At 47.7% G+C, this 16,132-nt stretch overlaps 1 protein-coding gene across 9 annotated transcripts in view; it reads left to right on the top strand.

Annotated features, from left to right (window-relative positions):
• LOC114587818 (rap1 GTPase-activating protein 1-like) overlaps nt 1–16,132 on the top strand; it is a 51,926-nt gene that overhangs the window by 13,573 nt on the left and 22,221 nt on the right. For all 9 annotated transcript variants that reach the window (XR_013391158.1, XM_077921488.1, XM_077921489.1 and 6 more), the window contains exons 2-7: nt 2,446–2,539; nt 3,519–3,554; nt 6,757–6,804; nt 7,445–7,483; nt 13,554–13,745; nt 15,947–16,050. Coding sequence is in view for 8 of the 9 variants with exons in the window: in XM_077921489.1 (XP_077777615.1) it covers nt 2,446–2,539; nt 3,519–3,554; nt 6,757–6,804; nt 7,445–7,483; nt 13,554–13,745; nt 15,947–16,050 (513 nt within the window). In the remaining variant the exon portion in view is untranslated. The remainder of the gene's footprint in view (nt 1–2,445; nt 2,540–3,518; nt 3,555–6,756; nt 6,805–7,444; nt 7,484–13,553; nt 13,746–15,946; nt 16,051–16,132) is intronic.

The raw sequence follows: 16,132 nt of genomic DNA on the forward strand, positions 1-16,132 counted from the left end.
AACCCATGTAAATGAATTGTGATTATGTGTGCATTTTTTCCTGTGCTTATTTGTTTGGGAGGAATGTTCAGGTTCTTTCAGGAAAGCCTCTAAGTGAGTTTACAGGAAGCAGTAATTACCCCTTGCTGTGCTGCCTCTATATTACCGTCTTTCAGTATTACCATCATCAGTGAAACAGATGTTGAAGGGGAAACTGATTTCTACCTCTGCATTGTGCTTCTATTAATATAGATAGATTCTCAGAATATCTCAGCTGCAGTTTGGTCACTTAAGATCAAACAGAATGCATGTCACACTGAGTCTCAGAGTCACCCAGTCCCTAAAATGGTAATGGTACCAAAAGTGGGAAGTTGTGCACCCTGGCATTCTCTGTGCAGACGAGTCACACTCAGATACAGGTCTTATAAAACTAGATGAGTTCTCTCATTGTTTTGGTAAATGGCCTCCAAGAGTATTCCCCAGCTACTGCTAATGTTTATTGCCCAAGGAGTTTGTAACTGGCTATTTACTGTCATGTGACTTCTGGGATCGGTATAATTTATTTTACATGGCATTCCTTATGCCTCTGCTTCTTGTTAAAATTTAGAAAGACTCTGCTGTTGTATGGCTAATACAATTTGGCTAATACTAATTTGTACCATAACACCTAAAAAGTAAGGGGAAATGTCTGTGCGTGTTATGGAGGAAATGCCTACGGGTGGCATGCCTACGGATTTTCCTCCTCTAAAAACTACGTGCGTGTTATGGTCGGGTGCGTGTTATAGAGCGAAAAATACAGTAATTTATGTCGTAAAAACTCTCAGGGTCCCGCAAACACATCTTACTCATTCATATACAGTGGTACCTTGGTTCTCAAACACCTTGGTACTAAAATAACTTGGAACCCAAACACTGCAAATCCAGAAGTGTGTTTCGGTTTGCGAACTTTTTTCGGACATGCTCTGATTTGAGTGCTACGCTGAGGTCTGTCTGGTTTTGCTATTTATTTTGCGTTTTTGTGTTTGCGGCTACTGATTGATTGTGTGACTGCAGTACATTGTTTATTGTTTTCATTTTATGGATCAATGGTCTTGTTAGATAGTAAAATTCATGTTAAATTGCTGTTTTAGGGGTTGTTTTTAAAAGTCTGGAACCAATTAATCCATTTTGCATTGCTTTCTATGGGAAAGTGAGCCTTGGTTTTGGAACACTTTGGTTTTGGAACGGACTTCCGGAACGGATTACATTTGAGAACCAAGGTACCACTGTAGATGCGTATAGATACATACACACATACACACACATAGTGAACCGTTGGGCTAACAGCAGGTCACCAAAAGAAATATATGCTATGGAAGTCTGTTGACTTAATTCTCTTTTGGGAATTGTTCCAAGCCTGTTTTTCTTTCACAGAACTCACATCTTCCCTTTGTAAAACCTACCGGTGTGATTTCAAGGATTTTTCCTTTATTTAGCAAAGCAGAACACAACACTTGTAGTTCAGGTTTATTCTAATACTCAGCTGTAACCAGGCATGAGGAAGAAGGGATCAAGAATTATCTGAGCCAAGTCAAAGTGGTGGAAGACTGGGAGAGGTGTTTGTGTGGAGTCCTATTTGGACATAACAAGGAATCTGCAGTGGAACCACCGAAGGGGTAGAAGGAATAGTATGTGGCAGCTTGGCTGCCAGTACAGTGGTACCTCTGGTTACATACTTAATTCGTTCTGGAGGTCCGTTCTTAACCTGAAACTGTTCTTAACCTGAAGCACCACTTTAGCTAATGGGGCCTCCTGCTGCTGCTGTGCCGCCGGAGCCCGATTTCTGTTCTCATCCTGAAGCAAAGTTCTTAAACCAAGGTACTATTTCTGGGTTAGCGGAGTCTGTAACCTGAAGCGTATGTAACCCGAGGTACCACTGTACTAGAATGGAAGGTGGAATGCAGCAGTAGGCTGGAGGGAATTTTACAAGTAAAAGCATGGAAGTATGATCACTTAGGACTCACTGTGAACACTGTGCTAGAGGATTTCTAGGTTAGCATTAAAAAACAACAACTTGATTCACTGGGCAGATAAGTCTGGTACTGTTTTCTGTCTGGAGTTTCTGGCGTATGCTTATGTGGAAAACACTACAAACATATGTGTGGGTTAATTGGCCTGATCAGGGGCAGGATGGGGGGGGGCAGGGTGTCAAATTTTCAGTTACCATTGAGATTTTGGGGTTTGGTCTTGAACCCATTGTCAACTGCGATATTTTCTAGGAAATAGAATATGATGATCATTCTCCACTGATTTTGAAAGTGTGGGTCAAGGGTCTTATGAAGTGCAAGCGTAACAATTCTTAGGCTTGTAAGTAAAGGTGGGTGTCAACATCTGGGAGGGATGGTATGACTAAACGGAATAGAGGACTTGCCTGCTACATTGGGGATTTTATGGTGCTCCGATTAGAGTTGTCTCCTTTTTACGCAGGAGGACTGATGAGGCAGAGCGCTGCATCAGTGACACCTTAGATTCACCTGTCCAGGATCCTCAGGCTGCCCTTAATCCAGCTGTTCAAAATAAGGTAAGAGGCTGCAGAATCCTTCTTTAAAAAACCAACAACTAGAATCCTTGCAGTCAGGTATTCAGTGAGTAAAGGTGTGGACTGAATCAGCTCTCTCAACCAACTGGTGTGCATGTAGTCCTGGCCAGGGCCGGCCCGCCCATTTGGTGAGGTAAGGCAGTTGCCTTACGCAGCAGATCTTGCGTCCAGTGAGTGTGCTGCTCACCACCTCTGCCACTGCCTCATCTCCACCCACCAATGTCTGCTCCTCTACAGTCTCCTTTTACTCCCCCCCCCCCCACCTTTGTGGGGAGGTCTGTGGAGCAAAACGTAGGGAGCTGTGGAGGAAGAGGTGGCGGCGGTAGGTGGAGTGGCATTTTCTGTTTTGCCTGAAGTGGCAAAACGTTCTGAGCCAGCCCTGGTCCTGACTGTTGAATTGGACTGGTGAATTGCACAAACACCACTGTTTAATTGGTGCAGGTCTCCTACAGCTAAGGATATACAGAGAATCCCTTTTCAATACACGTGTGGCCCCTGGTTGGATCAGAACAAGTAGCAAGGGTTGTGCTTTTAGATGGGAAAACTTCTAGACTGGTATGGAAACTCTTCCTCAGCTTAACAGATAAATTACTATCTGAATAATAAAGGTGATACTTATGAATTGCTTTTTTAAAAAGTGAAAGATTCATAAATCACAAGACCTTAGAATATGTGAGTACTATTTTTCCAGTCTGGTTTCTGAATAATTAGAGTTTATGCAATAGTTTTTCTTTCATGCCTATTTCTGTAACAGTGAAGATAAGTATTTATTTTAACATCAGTGATGAGAAAGTCTCAATCTTATGAAGAGCCTTGCGGATTCAAGTTTTGGGGCACGTGTAAAGGGCAAAATATTAAGCATCATATAATTTCACAAAGAATAAAAGTCTCATTTACAGAGATCTCGATCAAAATTTGTGACCTTGAAAATTCATTTCTTATTTCCTGTTATTTCTCACAGGCAGTGGATTTGTTTGAAATGATTGAAAAAATGCAGGTATGGTTTGCTTATTCCATCAAGTTTCAGCTTTCTTAACGCTGACTCACCTTCTATGCATTAAATCTGCTGTGAGATTGTACCTCCATTGCAACACTGCTGTCGTGTAAAAACCTGCTGTCTCTCATTCCAGTTCTGTTCTGTCCTGTCCTGTCCCACCCCCCACCCCCAGTTCTACAGCACCTTCTGCTAACCAGTCTTGTTTACCTCCATTCAGAAAATGTATTTATATCTTCCCCTTGTTATAAGAAAAAACTGCTCCTTTCCCCTTATGGGGTATCCAAGAGCCCATATAGAGTTCTTAAGTGAGTTCCCTATTGGTAGGAGAAAATAACAGAGGCCAAACAGAGTATATTGCAAAGCAAAGCAGCTGGTAAGCCTGATCTTTATTAACCGTTGCAACAGGGTCCCCACTCACCACATGCAGGAGGGAGAAGAGAACCCAGAACAATGGTGCATAAGCCCTTATATAGACTTTTGAAATTGCCCACCCTGTAGCCCAAGACCAGCCCCCCCCTAAAACATCATACATACATCACAGAAGGAGGCCGTCTACAGCAGAAGTCCTGTTTGCAAGGATACTTGATATTGGTCACTGATTGCTTTACCTGGGCAGCCTGGCCATTGTTTTGTGATGGCAAATACTTTAGTTCCTGAATCCAGATCACAGGCTCACCCTATTCATACACAAATACACCCTTAAGACAGGATTTGTAAGCAAAAGACAAGGGGGAGCCTTTCCCATTTCCTTTCTCCTAACAGAGAAATATTTGAGATCAATTTCGGAGAGTCAGAATGACTTCAGGATTGCTCTCCTGTACTATGTCAGACCACGGGACGCGGGTGGCGCTGTGGGTAAAAGCCTCAGCGCCTAGGGCTTGCCGATCGCATGGTCGGCGGTTCAAATCCCCGCGGCGGGGTGCGCTCCCGTCGTTCGGTCCCAGCGCCTGCCAACCTAGCAGTTCGAAAGCACCCCCGGGTGCAAGTAGATAAATAGGGACCGCTTACTAGCAGGAAGGTAAACGGCGTGTCCGTGTGCTGCGCTGGCTCGCCAGATGCAGCTTTGTCACGCTGGCCATGTGACCCGGAAGTGTCTCCGGACAGCGCTGACCCCCGGCCTCTTGAGTGAGATGGGCGCACAACCCTAGAGTCAGACATGACTGGCCCGTACGGGCAGGGGTACCTTTACCTTTACTATGTCAGACACGTGGCTTATATACTTATATATGTGTTTGCCTTGTATATTTATGAACATTTCATTTATATTTGACACCTAAGAATTCTTACCACACCTTGCTCCTGCTTGTTACAACTGGGGTGGGTTTCTTTCCGCTGAGCTTCTGTTAGCTAACGTTCATTTGCGGCCAAGGATGTATACACTTAACCACACGGTTCTAGGGATGAAATATTTCGTAGGAGTGCCTTGGCATCCCTGCTCTGCCCCACCCCTGGCTGGAGGCTAAGTTCCTATTGCCAGTTGGCTCGGAAACTGCAACAGAGGCAATAACTAAAAATGGCACTCCGCAGCCTATATGATTTGTTGATTGCGTCGGAGAACCAGCAGCGCCAAACTGCTGGTGGTGAAGCAAGAGCTGGCAATTATCTAGTTGCTAGGTGCCGGAGGCCGCATGCACAGCAGCTCTGACGTAAGGAACATGTGAAGCGAAATCCCCCTTCCCTGCCACCTGCCGTGCCTGCTTGTGTTTTCTTCTCTCTGTTGTCACTATGTGCGGCTGTTTGTGCTAGCAAAGCGAACTCAGCATTCTCTCATTAGGCTGTGTTAACTTTCTCTTTTTTATTATTTTACAGAACTTGCATTCTGCTTAAGTGCAAAAAATAAAATAAAAAATCCCAAGAGCGTCTGAGCAACAGATAGATAGATAGATATAGTTAAAAAGATCAAGGTTAAAACGATGGTGTGTTAGAAGCTAAAATTACAGATTAAAACACATAGCAGTTTTACATGTCTGGGTAAAAGGTAAAGGGGGGCCCTGACCATTAGGTCCAGTCGTGACCAACTCTGGGGTTGTGGTGTTCATCTCGCTTTATTGGCCGAGGGAGCCGGCGTACAGCTTCCGGGTCATGTGGCCAGCATGACTAAGCCGCTTCTGGTGAACCAGAGCAGCGCACGGAAACGCCATTTACCTTCCCGCTGGAGCAGTACCTATTTATCTACTTGCACTTTGACGTGCTTTCGAAATGCTAAGTTGGCAGGAGCAGGGACTGAGCAACGGGAGCTCACCCCGTCGCGGGGATTCGAACCGCCAACCTTCTGATCGGCTCTGTGATTTAACCCACAGCGCCACCCGCATCCCACATGTCTGGGTACACTCATGTAATTAAAAGAGTTTTTATCAGAAAAGTGTACGGCAAAGGTGTTTGCTACCTGGATAATTGGGTGCACACACCTTACCTTTTAATCTTAAACTCTCAAGTCTAAGAGGAGGAAAGGAATTGGAGTAACCAGGTAGGATTGGAAAACTACGCTGATACCTGTCTAGGTGTCTTGAACAGAAACAGTTAGATGGGGAACACCTGTGTGTATGGATGCCTCTATATCCAGCAAGGCTTTAACTTGATGTTTGGACTGTGCAGAACATGGTTTGATTCTGACACCTGGATGAGAGGGGAACATTTTGGAGCAGTTTTGGTTGCAAAGCATCATGCTCTTTCCCTTTCCTAAAGCAATGGATCTCAGCCAGAATAAGACAGAATGAGGTGTAGGGGTTCCATTCTCCCACTGCTTACAGTATTTTAGATTATATGATGTGATTATTTCCCAGATTCACCTGTATTTCTGATTAGTTTACTCCTTCCACACACTGAGTGACTATTGTTATGTAAATGGTGAAATGGGCGTGTGTGTCCTAGGTGTGTATGCCAAAGGCACAAATCCTTTTGCTTTGCAAACAAGGGAGTTGTTTGTTCAGTTTGTGTTGATGATATTCTACAGTTAATTATTATGAAAAAGTAGCAACAACAGGTATGCTGGCTGTTCTCTTTTTGCAATTTAACTTTGGCCATATCCAGGAGTAGGGCTTAAAACTTTGTTGAGAATCTTGCTCTCAGCTGCAGAAATCTGAACTTGTGTTGCAAGGGTGGGTGGGTTGGCAAGGGGGATATTGGCATCAGGTGGAGGGGAAAGGGAAAAGGAGAGACATACTGGGCTGTGCAGTTTCACTCTGCCTTTTTCTCTGTCTAGAAAAGTCGTTTGGATGAGCAAAGGTGTTCACTTCCAGCTCCACTCAAGGTCAGTTCAGCAATTATACGACTGAACCCTCCAACGGAATTTTAGTACTAAAAATGACAACTGTAAGGGCCGATCCTCACATTGTCTTTATAATGCATGGTATAAAAAGCTGTTTCCCAACACCCAGAGAGGGATCAATGAGGCCCAGATAGGGCTATGCATATATGATCAGGCTGGGAATCAGGGACAGGACAGCAGGGGTGTGTTTTGCTCCCAGCTGAATTGCAGCTTTGAGTGTGTCCCTGTATCAGTGAATGGCAGCCTTCCACTTATGTAGGTTTCAACTGTGGAGCCAAGGGACTAGGAGGTGAGCCAAACTAATGTAACAAATATATACGAAAGAGATGGGAATTGCAAGGATAGGGAAGAGCGAATGCCAGAGGGATTTCATGAGGAAGACAGGGAGCTGGGGGAATAGTCATCATATATACACACACACACACACACACACACACACACACACTGTATTATCCACAAATGCATATAGTTTGGGTGGAAGAACTGAGAGGCCCAATTATTATCCTTATTTGGACTCAGGAGGCAGGGATGCATGTGATAGGATGTGGGAAGCCTATGCATTACTTTGCAATTTGCATAATCCCCAGCTCCTCACCCCCATATGACCTCTTTGGGTTTTCAGAGAGAAGAGGAGTACATCCCATACCCAAGCATCCATGAGGTGAGTCCCAGCAAAACCAACCAAGATTTGAGTTCAAATTTACTCGTTTTTTTAAAAAATGAGGTTGGCTCACATACGCCCTCAAATTGTGGATCAGGTGTTAGTTTGAACTGACAGCATTTAATGACTCGAAGCCTTCGTTTGTCTTTGTACTAAGAGTTGTTAGGAGACCCCCTATTCCTTTTGATTCCTAGAGTTCCCTGGGAAGAGGGATTGGTTGTTAAGCCACTCTAGGAATTGTAGCTCTGTGTGAGGAATAGAAGAAGAGTTTGGCTTTGATATCCCGCTTTATCACTACCCTAAAGAGTCTCAAAGCTGCTAACAAACTCCTTTCCCTTCCTCCCCCACAACAAACACTCTGTGAGGTGAGTGGGGCTGAGAGACTTCAGAGAAGTGTGACTAGCCCAAGGTCACCCGGCAGCTGCATGTGGAGGAGCGGGGAATCGAACCCGGTTCACCAGATTACAAGTCCACTGCTCTTAACCACTACACCACACTAGGGGTCTCCTAACAATTCCCAACATCCTTAATGGAACTGCTGTTCTCAGGATTCTACAGGGGAAGCCATATAACTGTTTAAAGTCATATGTTACTGCTTTAAATGTATAGTGCAGGTAGCAGCTGTGACTCGATGGCCAGACCACATTCTACCATTTTTTAAATGGCTTCACCAGTTCCTGTCATTTCCCGCCTGAACCTGTCCTACTATTAAGATCAATATTTGATTTGCTTCTCTGGATGCTCGTACTATGTTTTTGATGACAGGGGAAAGCTCATTTTCTGTGGTAGACTCTGACCAGAATAGAACATAAACTTGATTTTGAAGGGTTACTTTTGTTTCAGATGTGTGTGTGCATGTGAAATTATAGATTGGATTCATTTTAAATTTTCTGTGCCGAAAATGTAACTGATCTGTAGAAAAGTTTTGTAACTGATCTGTAGAAAAGAGTTTACAACCTGAAGAAGAGACACTGCACGTTGTTTTGTAAACAAAGAAAATCTTTAATAAAAACTATTTATTTTATTTTTTTAAAAAAAAGAGAATTCAACAGATCAAGATCTGTTCTGTTTTGATTCTCTGCTCGTGTCCTGAAATATACTCAGAGTCGCAAAGTGATTTCATGCTCTTTATTCAGCTCATAGTGGTGAGGAGGAATGAATGAATGTCCCCTCAAAGTATCTGCTTTATATACATTATTTACACAATGGGCTGCACATGATTGGCTAGTTCCGGAATTCTACTGTAAGCCAATCAGGTTGTGGATTCACTTCTATCTGGAGCATGATTGGGTAGTTCCTGCCAACCAATCATACTGCTGCATTGTTCTAGGACCAATCAGACTGCTGCATTCTGAATCCTATTGTTCTAGGACCAATCAGACTGCTGCCTTTTGGATCCTATTGTTCTAGGACCAATCAGACTGCTGCAGTTTGGATCCTATTCAACTCAGTACATAACACCCCTCCCCTCTAAGTTCCAGTCCTGCCCGGGAGGTCGCATTCATAGTCCTTGAGGTACGCCGGCGGCCTACGTGTGCGTTGCGGCCTGGGGTGTTCCCTGGTCCGAGGTTCAGGTTCTGGCTCGTGTTCCAAGGATGCTGGCTGTGATGGGGCTGTCTGGTCTGGCGCAACCGGCTCGCTCAGTCGTGGTTCTGGTTCCGGTGTCCTTTCGGCCTCACAGGTCCTCTCTGTATTTACTGATTCTGCCTCCCCTGCTGGCCCCTCGTGCTCTATGGGCCTCACTGCCCCTCTGTTCCCTTGGGACTCCTCTGCCCTTTCCTCCTCCTGGTTTTCTCCCGGGAATCGTCGCCGTATCTGGTCGCAGTGGCGGCGCCAGCATTGCCCCCCATCTGTTAGCACCTCGTACGACACGGGGCCAGTGACCCTGGTGACTGTGGCAGGTACCCATGCTGGGCCTGCCCCAAAATTCTTTGCATACACTGGGTCCTGGGCCTCGAAGGTCCGGGGGTTCCTGCCTTCCCCCACCACTACCTCATCCTGAGCTCTATCGGGGTGAAGGCGGTCCAATCTGATTGCAAGGCGCCGACCCATTAGTAGTTCAGCGGGGCTCCGGCCAGTCGTTGAGCTGGGGGTGCTGTGCTGTGCTAGAAGGAATGTGGCAAGGCGGTACTCCCAATCCCCTTGCGTCATGCGGCGAAGGGTGTCCTTGGTGGTCCGCACCATGCGTTCTGCTTGGCCATTGGTGGCAGGGTGGAATGGCGCCGAACGGATGTGGCGGATGGCGTTCTGTGCTGTGAAGGTTTGGAATTCTCCTGACGTAAATGCAGTCCCGTTGTCTGAGACGAGAGTGTCAGGGAGCCCGTGGGTTGCAAACAGCCTCCGTAGTACCCGGATGGCTGCGGACGTAGAAGTGGACGGTACCAGTGCGACTTCCAGCCATTTGGTGTAGGAGTCCACCACTATGAAGAATGTTTTCCCCTGAAAGGGGCCCGCAAAATCCACATGCAGGCGTGACCATGGTGCTCGGGCGGACTCCCAGGACTGGACTGGGGCCCTTGGGGGATCTGGGCGGGATTCTTGGCAGGCCTGGCAGTGTTTGACCCAGGCCTCTATCTCTCCGTCGATCCCCGGCCACCACACATAACTCCTGGCAAGGGCCTTCATTCTTACTACCCCTGGGTGTGTCTCGTGTAGGGCTGTGAGGACCCTTTTGCGGAGGGGCTGGGGAACAACGACCCTGCTTCCCCATAACAGGCACCCCTTGTGGGCCGACAGTTCATGCTTGCGGGTTGTGTAGCTGGCGAATTCTGGCCCGGGGCTGCTGCTGGGCCATCCCCTCCACACCCAGTCCAGGACCCGGGAGATGACCCTATCTTTCTTGGAATGGTGTGCAACTTCTTGTGCCTGAATGGGGCGGTCGGGAAGCAGCTCCAGGCTCATAACCTCTTGTGCAGGTGCTGGGTCGGGGCCTGTTTCTGGTAGTGGTAGCCTGCTGAGGGCATCCGCATGGCCCATTGCCTTCCCAGGACGGTAAATCAGTGCATACTGGTAGCTGGCAAGGAAAATTGACCACCTGAGGACGCGAGGAGACAGCACTTGGGGGGTCTGCTTTTCAGGGGCAAACAAGCCAAGCAACGGCTTGTGGTCAGTCACCACGGTGAAGGGCCGCCCGTACAAGAAATCATGGAATTTTTTTACTCCTTTCACGATTGCCAGACCCTCCTTGTCGATTTGCGAGTAGTTCCGCTCGGTTGCGTTGAGTGTCTGGGAAAAGTATGCCACTGGTACCTCTCTTCCATCCGGGAGTTGGTGTCCCAGGACAGCGCCGATTCCATAGGGCGAGGCGTCGCATGCTAGCACCACCGGCAGCCTCTCGTCGAAGTGTGCCAAGACCGAGTTTGAGACAAGCAAGTCCTTGACTGCCTGGAATGCGGCCTCCTGGCGCTGGCCCCACACCCAAGGGGCCCGCTTGTCCAGGAGTCTGTGTAGGGGCTCCGCTACCGCCGCCTTGTGGGGAAGGAAGGAATGGTAAAAGTTCAATAGTCCCAAGAAGGCCTGAAGTTCAGTCTTGTTCTTGGGCGCTGGGGCATCACAAATGGCCCGTACCTTGTCCCCAGTCGGGTGGACCCCTTCTGCGTCCACCATAAATCCCAGAAAGTCCACCTGAGGCACTCCTAGTAGACATTTTTCCCGCTTCACCTTGAGACCCGCCGTCTGGAAACGGTGCAGAACGGTGCGGAGGCGGTCCTCAAACTCCTCTGGTGTGGGCCCGGCAATCAACACATCATCGAAGAAGGGGGTGACGCCAGGAATCCCTTTAAGGAGAGAGTCCATTAGATTCTGGAATATGCCTGGTGCCACGCTGACACCGAATTGCAGCCGCTTTACCCTGAATGCTCCTCTGTGCGTCACAATCGTCTGTGCCTCTGCTGTAGCCTCATCTACTGGCAGCTGTTGATATGCTTGGGCCAAGTCCAGCTTGCCAAAAATTTTCGACCCAGCCAGGGTGGCAAGAACATGGCTGACCACTGGCACTGGGTATGCATGGGCCGTGAAGGCCTTGTTTATGGTACATTTGTAGTCTGCGCAGATGCGGACCGAACCATTAGGCTTGACGGGTGTGACAATTGGGGTTTCCCAGGGGGCATTAGGCACCGGCTCCAGCACCCCTTGCTCCACAAGCCGGTCCAATTCCTCGTCTATACGGGGTTTCAGGGCGAACGGGACCCGGCGGGCCTTGAGCCTGACCGGTCGTACTGCGGGGTCAAGCTGTAGAGCAATGGGGGGGCCCGTATACTGTCCCAATTTCCCATCGAAAACCCCCGGAAATTCCTTGCATATGGCGTCCACGTCTACTTGTAAGCTAGTGTGGTTCACCCCGGTGACGGCTAGCCCCAGTGGTCCAAACCATGCCAATCCCAGTAAGCTAATGTAGGGGCCCTTGACCACAAGCAAGTCCAGTTGCCGCATCCGCCCTCGGTATTGCACCCTGAAGGTCCCCACCCCCATTGTGGGGACCTTACGTTTCTGGAAGTCCCGAAGGGTGAATGGGGCCGGCCTGAGTTTGGGACCCCCCGTAGGACACAGTTTTCTTAAGGTCTTTGCCGAGATTATGGATAGAGTTGAACCCGTGTCAAGCTCCATGCGGCATGGGGCCCCCTCTATCTGTACCTCGACATAAATTTTCTCTACGTTGGGGTGGGGCAACTGGTATACCTGGAAGTCCGTGAGCTCCGTCGAGTTGCCTTGGTGTGTTGGGCCCCGGGACCTGGGGCTCTTGGATTGGTCATCTGATGCCTGGCGTCGGGTGGGCCGAGCCCGACACACCCGGGCGATGTGTCCCAATTTTCTGCACTGTCTGCACTCTGCGTTGCGGAAACGGCAGGTCCTCCTCTCGTGACTTTCTCCACAGCTTGCGCAGTTCCCTCCTTCTCGTCGAGGCAGTTGTGGTATGTGGGCTGCTTGAGTGCGCTGCTGTACTCGGTGCACCTCCTCCCTGTTGGATCCTGAGTCGTCGGTGAGGTCTTCGTGGTGGACCCTCGGTTGGGATGACAGGCTCGGCTGTGCCTCTTGCGTCGACCTCTCGGCAGCTTCCGTTGCCAGGGCCTCCTCCAGAGCGACCTGGAACGTTAGGTCCTTCTTAGCGTAGAGGCGTCGTTGCAGCTTCTCATCCTTCAGGCCACCGACGAGGCGGTCACGAAGCATGTTCTCCAGCTCTGAGAAGTTGCAGAACCGGGCGGCTTGGCGGAGAGAGGTCACAAACCCAGTTATGGTTTCCCCAGGGGCTTGCCGCTTTGCGTAGAAGGCATTTCGACGAGCCACCACCGAGGGCTGTGGCGAAAAGTGCCCCTTCAGCTGTTCCATTATTGTTTTGTATGGAACAGTAGCGACGTCTTCAGGCGCAAGGAGAGCCCGGGCGATTTCAAACGTCTCCTCTCCGCAGACGCTGAAGAATATCGCCCTCTTCTTGGCGTCGTCGGTGACCCCTTTGGCTTCTAGGAGGAAGGTGAAACGGGAGGCGTACGCTTCCCAGTCTCCAGATGCTGGGTTGAACGGCGAGAAGCTGTTGTCGGTTGCCATTCTGAGTTCCTTGTGTCCCGGAGCTGAAGCCTGGATACACGGTGCGAGGCAGCGGTGCGGCAGGTGGCGGTGCTGCGGTGCTGTGTGTGGCAGTCAGCTCAGCGGGATCCCACCTTCGTCGCCAGTGAAATATACTCAGAGTCGCAAAGTGATTTCATGCTCTTTATTCAGCTCATAGTGGTGAGGAGGAATGAATGAATGTCCCCTCAAAGTATCTGCTTTATATACATTATTTACACAATGGGCTGCACATGATTGGCTAGTTCCGGAATTCTACTGTAAGCCAATCAGGTTGTGGATTCACTTCTATCTGGAGCATGATTGGGTAGTTCCTGCCAACCAATCATACTGCTGCATTGTTCTAGGACCAATCAGACTGCTGCATTCTGAATCCTATTGTTCTAGGACCAATCAGACTGCTGCCTTTTGGATCCTATTGTTCTAGGACCAATCAGACTGCTGCAGTTTGGATCCTATTCAACTCAGTACATAACATGTCCGATCCTACAACATCTCTCTTTCTGGACAGGTGTTACGCAGAGGGTGGCCCTACCCTCTCATTATCTTACCCCAGTTTGGGGGCTATTGGATCGAAGGGACCTCTCACAACCTTCCCATCTCAGGCCCAGAATTGCATGACCTGCCATCCCCTTGCAGTGGCAAAGTGAAGCTGGAGTGTGACCCAACAGCTAAGTTGTACCGCAAGCACTTCCTGGGAAAGGTAAGAGAAGTTCTGTAGCTCCTGACTGCTCATCTGCTACTGAGCTGGGTTCAGGGTCCTTGTATCCATTTACAAAGCCCTGAACAACTTGGGTCCTGGGTGCCTTAGGGGGTCACCTGAACCCTTATATCCTAAGCTAGATCACTGATCTCATCTGAAGGAGTGTTTCTGGTTGTCCCTTGAGTTGGTGAGGCTTATTTGACATCAACATGAAGATGAAACTTCAGTCTTTGTGGCCCACTGCTGGGGACATACAGCAGGCACCTTCTGAATTATGGCCTTCTCCAAACTTCCACTTGTGCTGTGCCTAGAAAGCATGGGTCTGAGCGGTTCTCACATTTGAAAGTTGCCCACTTTCCAAGTGAAACCCCACTATTTAGCAATAGATTGGAACAAACGGGAACCTGGGGGAAAACCCGAATTGCCATTTGTTCCAACTGAGTGCTAAAGAGCGGTTTTCCCCGGGGGAAAGCAACAGGACAAGGGGAGGTGTGGAAAAGCCCTAACTTCCAAACGTTTGCTGAAAACATTTATTTTATTTTATTTTTTGCATGCAGGGCTATGCAGAAAGTCTAGGAAAATGTTTACCATAATAGTCAGCTGGACTATTTTAATGTTGTGTGGTTTGTATTGTATTACACTTGTTATAAAGTGCTTTGATTTTTTTTTAATGAAATTGCGTCATTGAAATATTTTAAAATAAATAAATACTATTATTTTATTGGACATACAGGCTTTTAAAATTTATTATATTCGTTGCCTGCCCTTCTCCATGAAGTCCCAGGGTGAGTTGCACGTAGAGAAAACTAGTACAATAAAACAAAACAAAGAAAAACAGTCCCACTGCAAAATACCATACATATCAACAAAACCAGATTTCAACTAGGGGGACGGTAACAACCTGAGTACAGTTGCCAAAGGCCAGGTAGAAGAAGAACATTTTCTGTTATTGCCTAAAGCTACAAAGAGATGGTGCCAAACACATCACAATTACCGTATATTTCCGTGTATAAGTCTAGGTTTCCCCCCTAAAAAATAATGTCAAAAATTAGGGGGTGTCTTATACACGGATACATCTCCCCCATTTTCTTAAATCTGAGTCCCCAAAATAGGGGGCATCTTATACATGGGGGCGTCTTATAGACGGAAAAACACAGTAATTTGCTAGTTTAATTGTTAATTATTGGTGTCTTCTGATCAACTTAATATTTTGTCAATTAATCGATGAAGATCAGTTTTAATCAATTAGGTGTGCCTTAAGGGCACACCTTTTATTCCAGACTTATTTTAGAACCAGTATAAAAATGAACCAAACAGAAAATACTATCTTATGAAAGTATTTACGAAAACACTAATTTCATAAAAAATATCCAAGTGGTATACAATAATTAGGGACGCGGGTGGCGCTGTGGGTAAAACCTCAGTGCCTAGGACTTGCCGATCAAATCCCTGCGACGGGGTGAGCTCCCGTCGTTCGGTCCCAGCTCCTGCCCACCTAGCAGTTCGAAAGCACCCTTAAGTGCAAGTAGATAAATAGGTACCGCTTTATAGCGGGAAGGTAAACGGTGTTTCCGTGTGCTGCGCTGGTGCCGGCTCGCCAGAGCAGCTTCGTCACGCTGGCCACGTGACCCGGAAGTGTCTTCGGACAGCACTGGCCCCCGGCCTTTTAAGTGAGATGGGCGCGCAACCCCAGAGTCGGTCACGACTGGCCCGTACGGGCAGGGGTACCTTTACCTTTATACAATAATTATATGTACAATGAAAACCACAGATCACTGTGGAAGAGGGGGCAGCAAAAGCCTTGTTTCTATATTTTAGAGCATCCATTGTATCCTAAGTATGGTCAGCTCAGAAGGGGATGGACGGGGAACAGACACAGCACGGAAAATAGAAAAATGACATAAAAATGGCAGAAGCTATATCCCTGAAAATACCACCAGTATTCAAAGATTGTGTCCGTGATGCTGGAGAGAGGCAGTGAACTCATGACACACCCTCAGCGCACACACCTGCATTACTACATACAAAGCAACATGGCAATGCCTTCCGCCCCAATTCAGCCTACTAGGACTTCCCCTGTCTCCTCTCATATTACCTCAAGGCAGTACAGAATTCAAAATATTACATGTGCCCAGTGGCTGCTAGAGGAGGAAAAAGTCTTTTGCTTCTACATCCCTTATTCCAATATCTCTTTTCCTCAGGAACATCATAATTTTTATGCCAATGACACAACTTTGGGCTACTTGGTCCTTTCCGTGAAGTATGAACAAGTCGAAAAGCAAGACAACCTCCGCTTGCTTCTGAGGTAAAACAGCCCTTTGGTTCAAACCTTGTGAAATGATTGCACTTTTCAGGTGGTTCTCTGTCTCTCAATGGCTGTCTTAACT

The sequence above is a fragment of the Podarcis muralis genome, chromosome 17, assembly GCF_964188315.1.
Source record: "Podarcis muralis chromosome 17, rPodMur119.hap1.1, whole genome shotgun sequence".
Lineage (NCBI taxonomy): Eukaryota > Metazoa > Chordata > Lepidosauria > Squamata > Lacertidae > Podarcis > Podarcis muralis.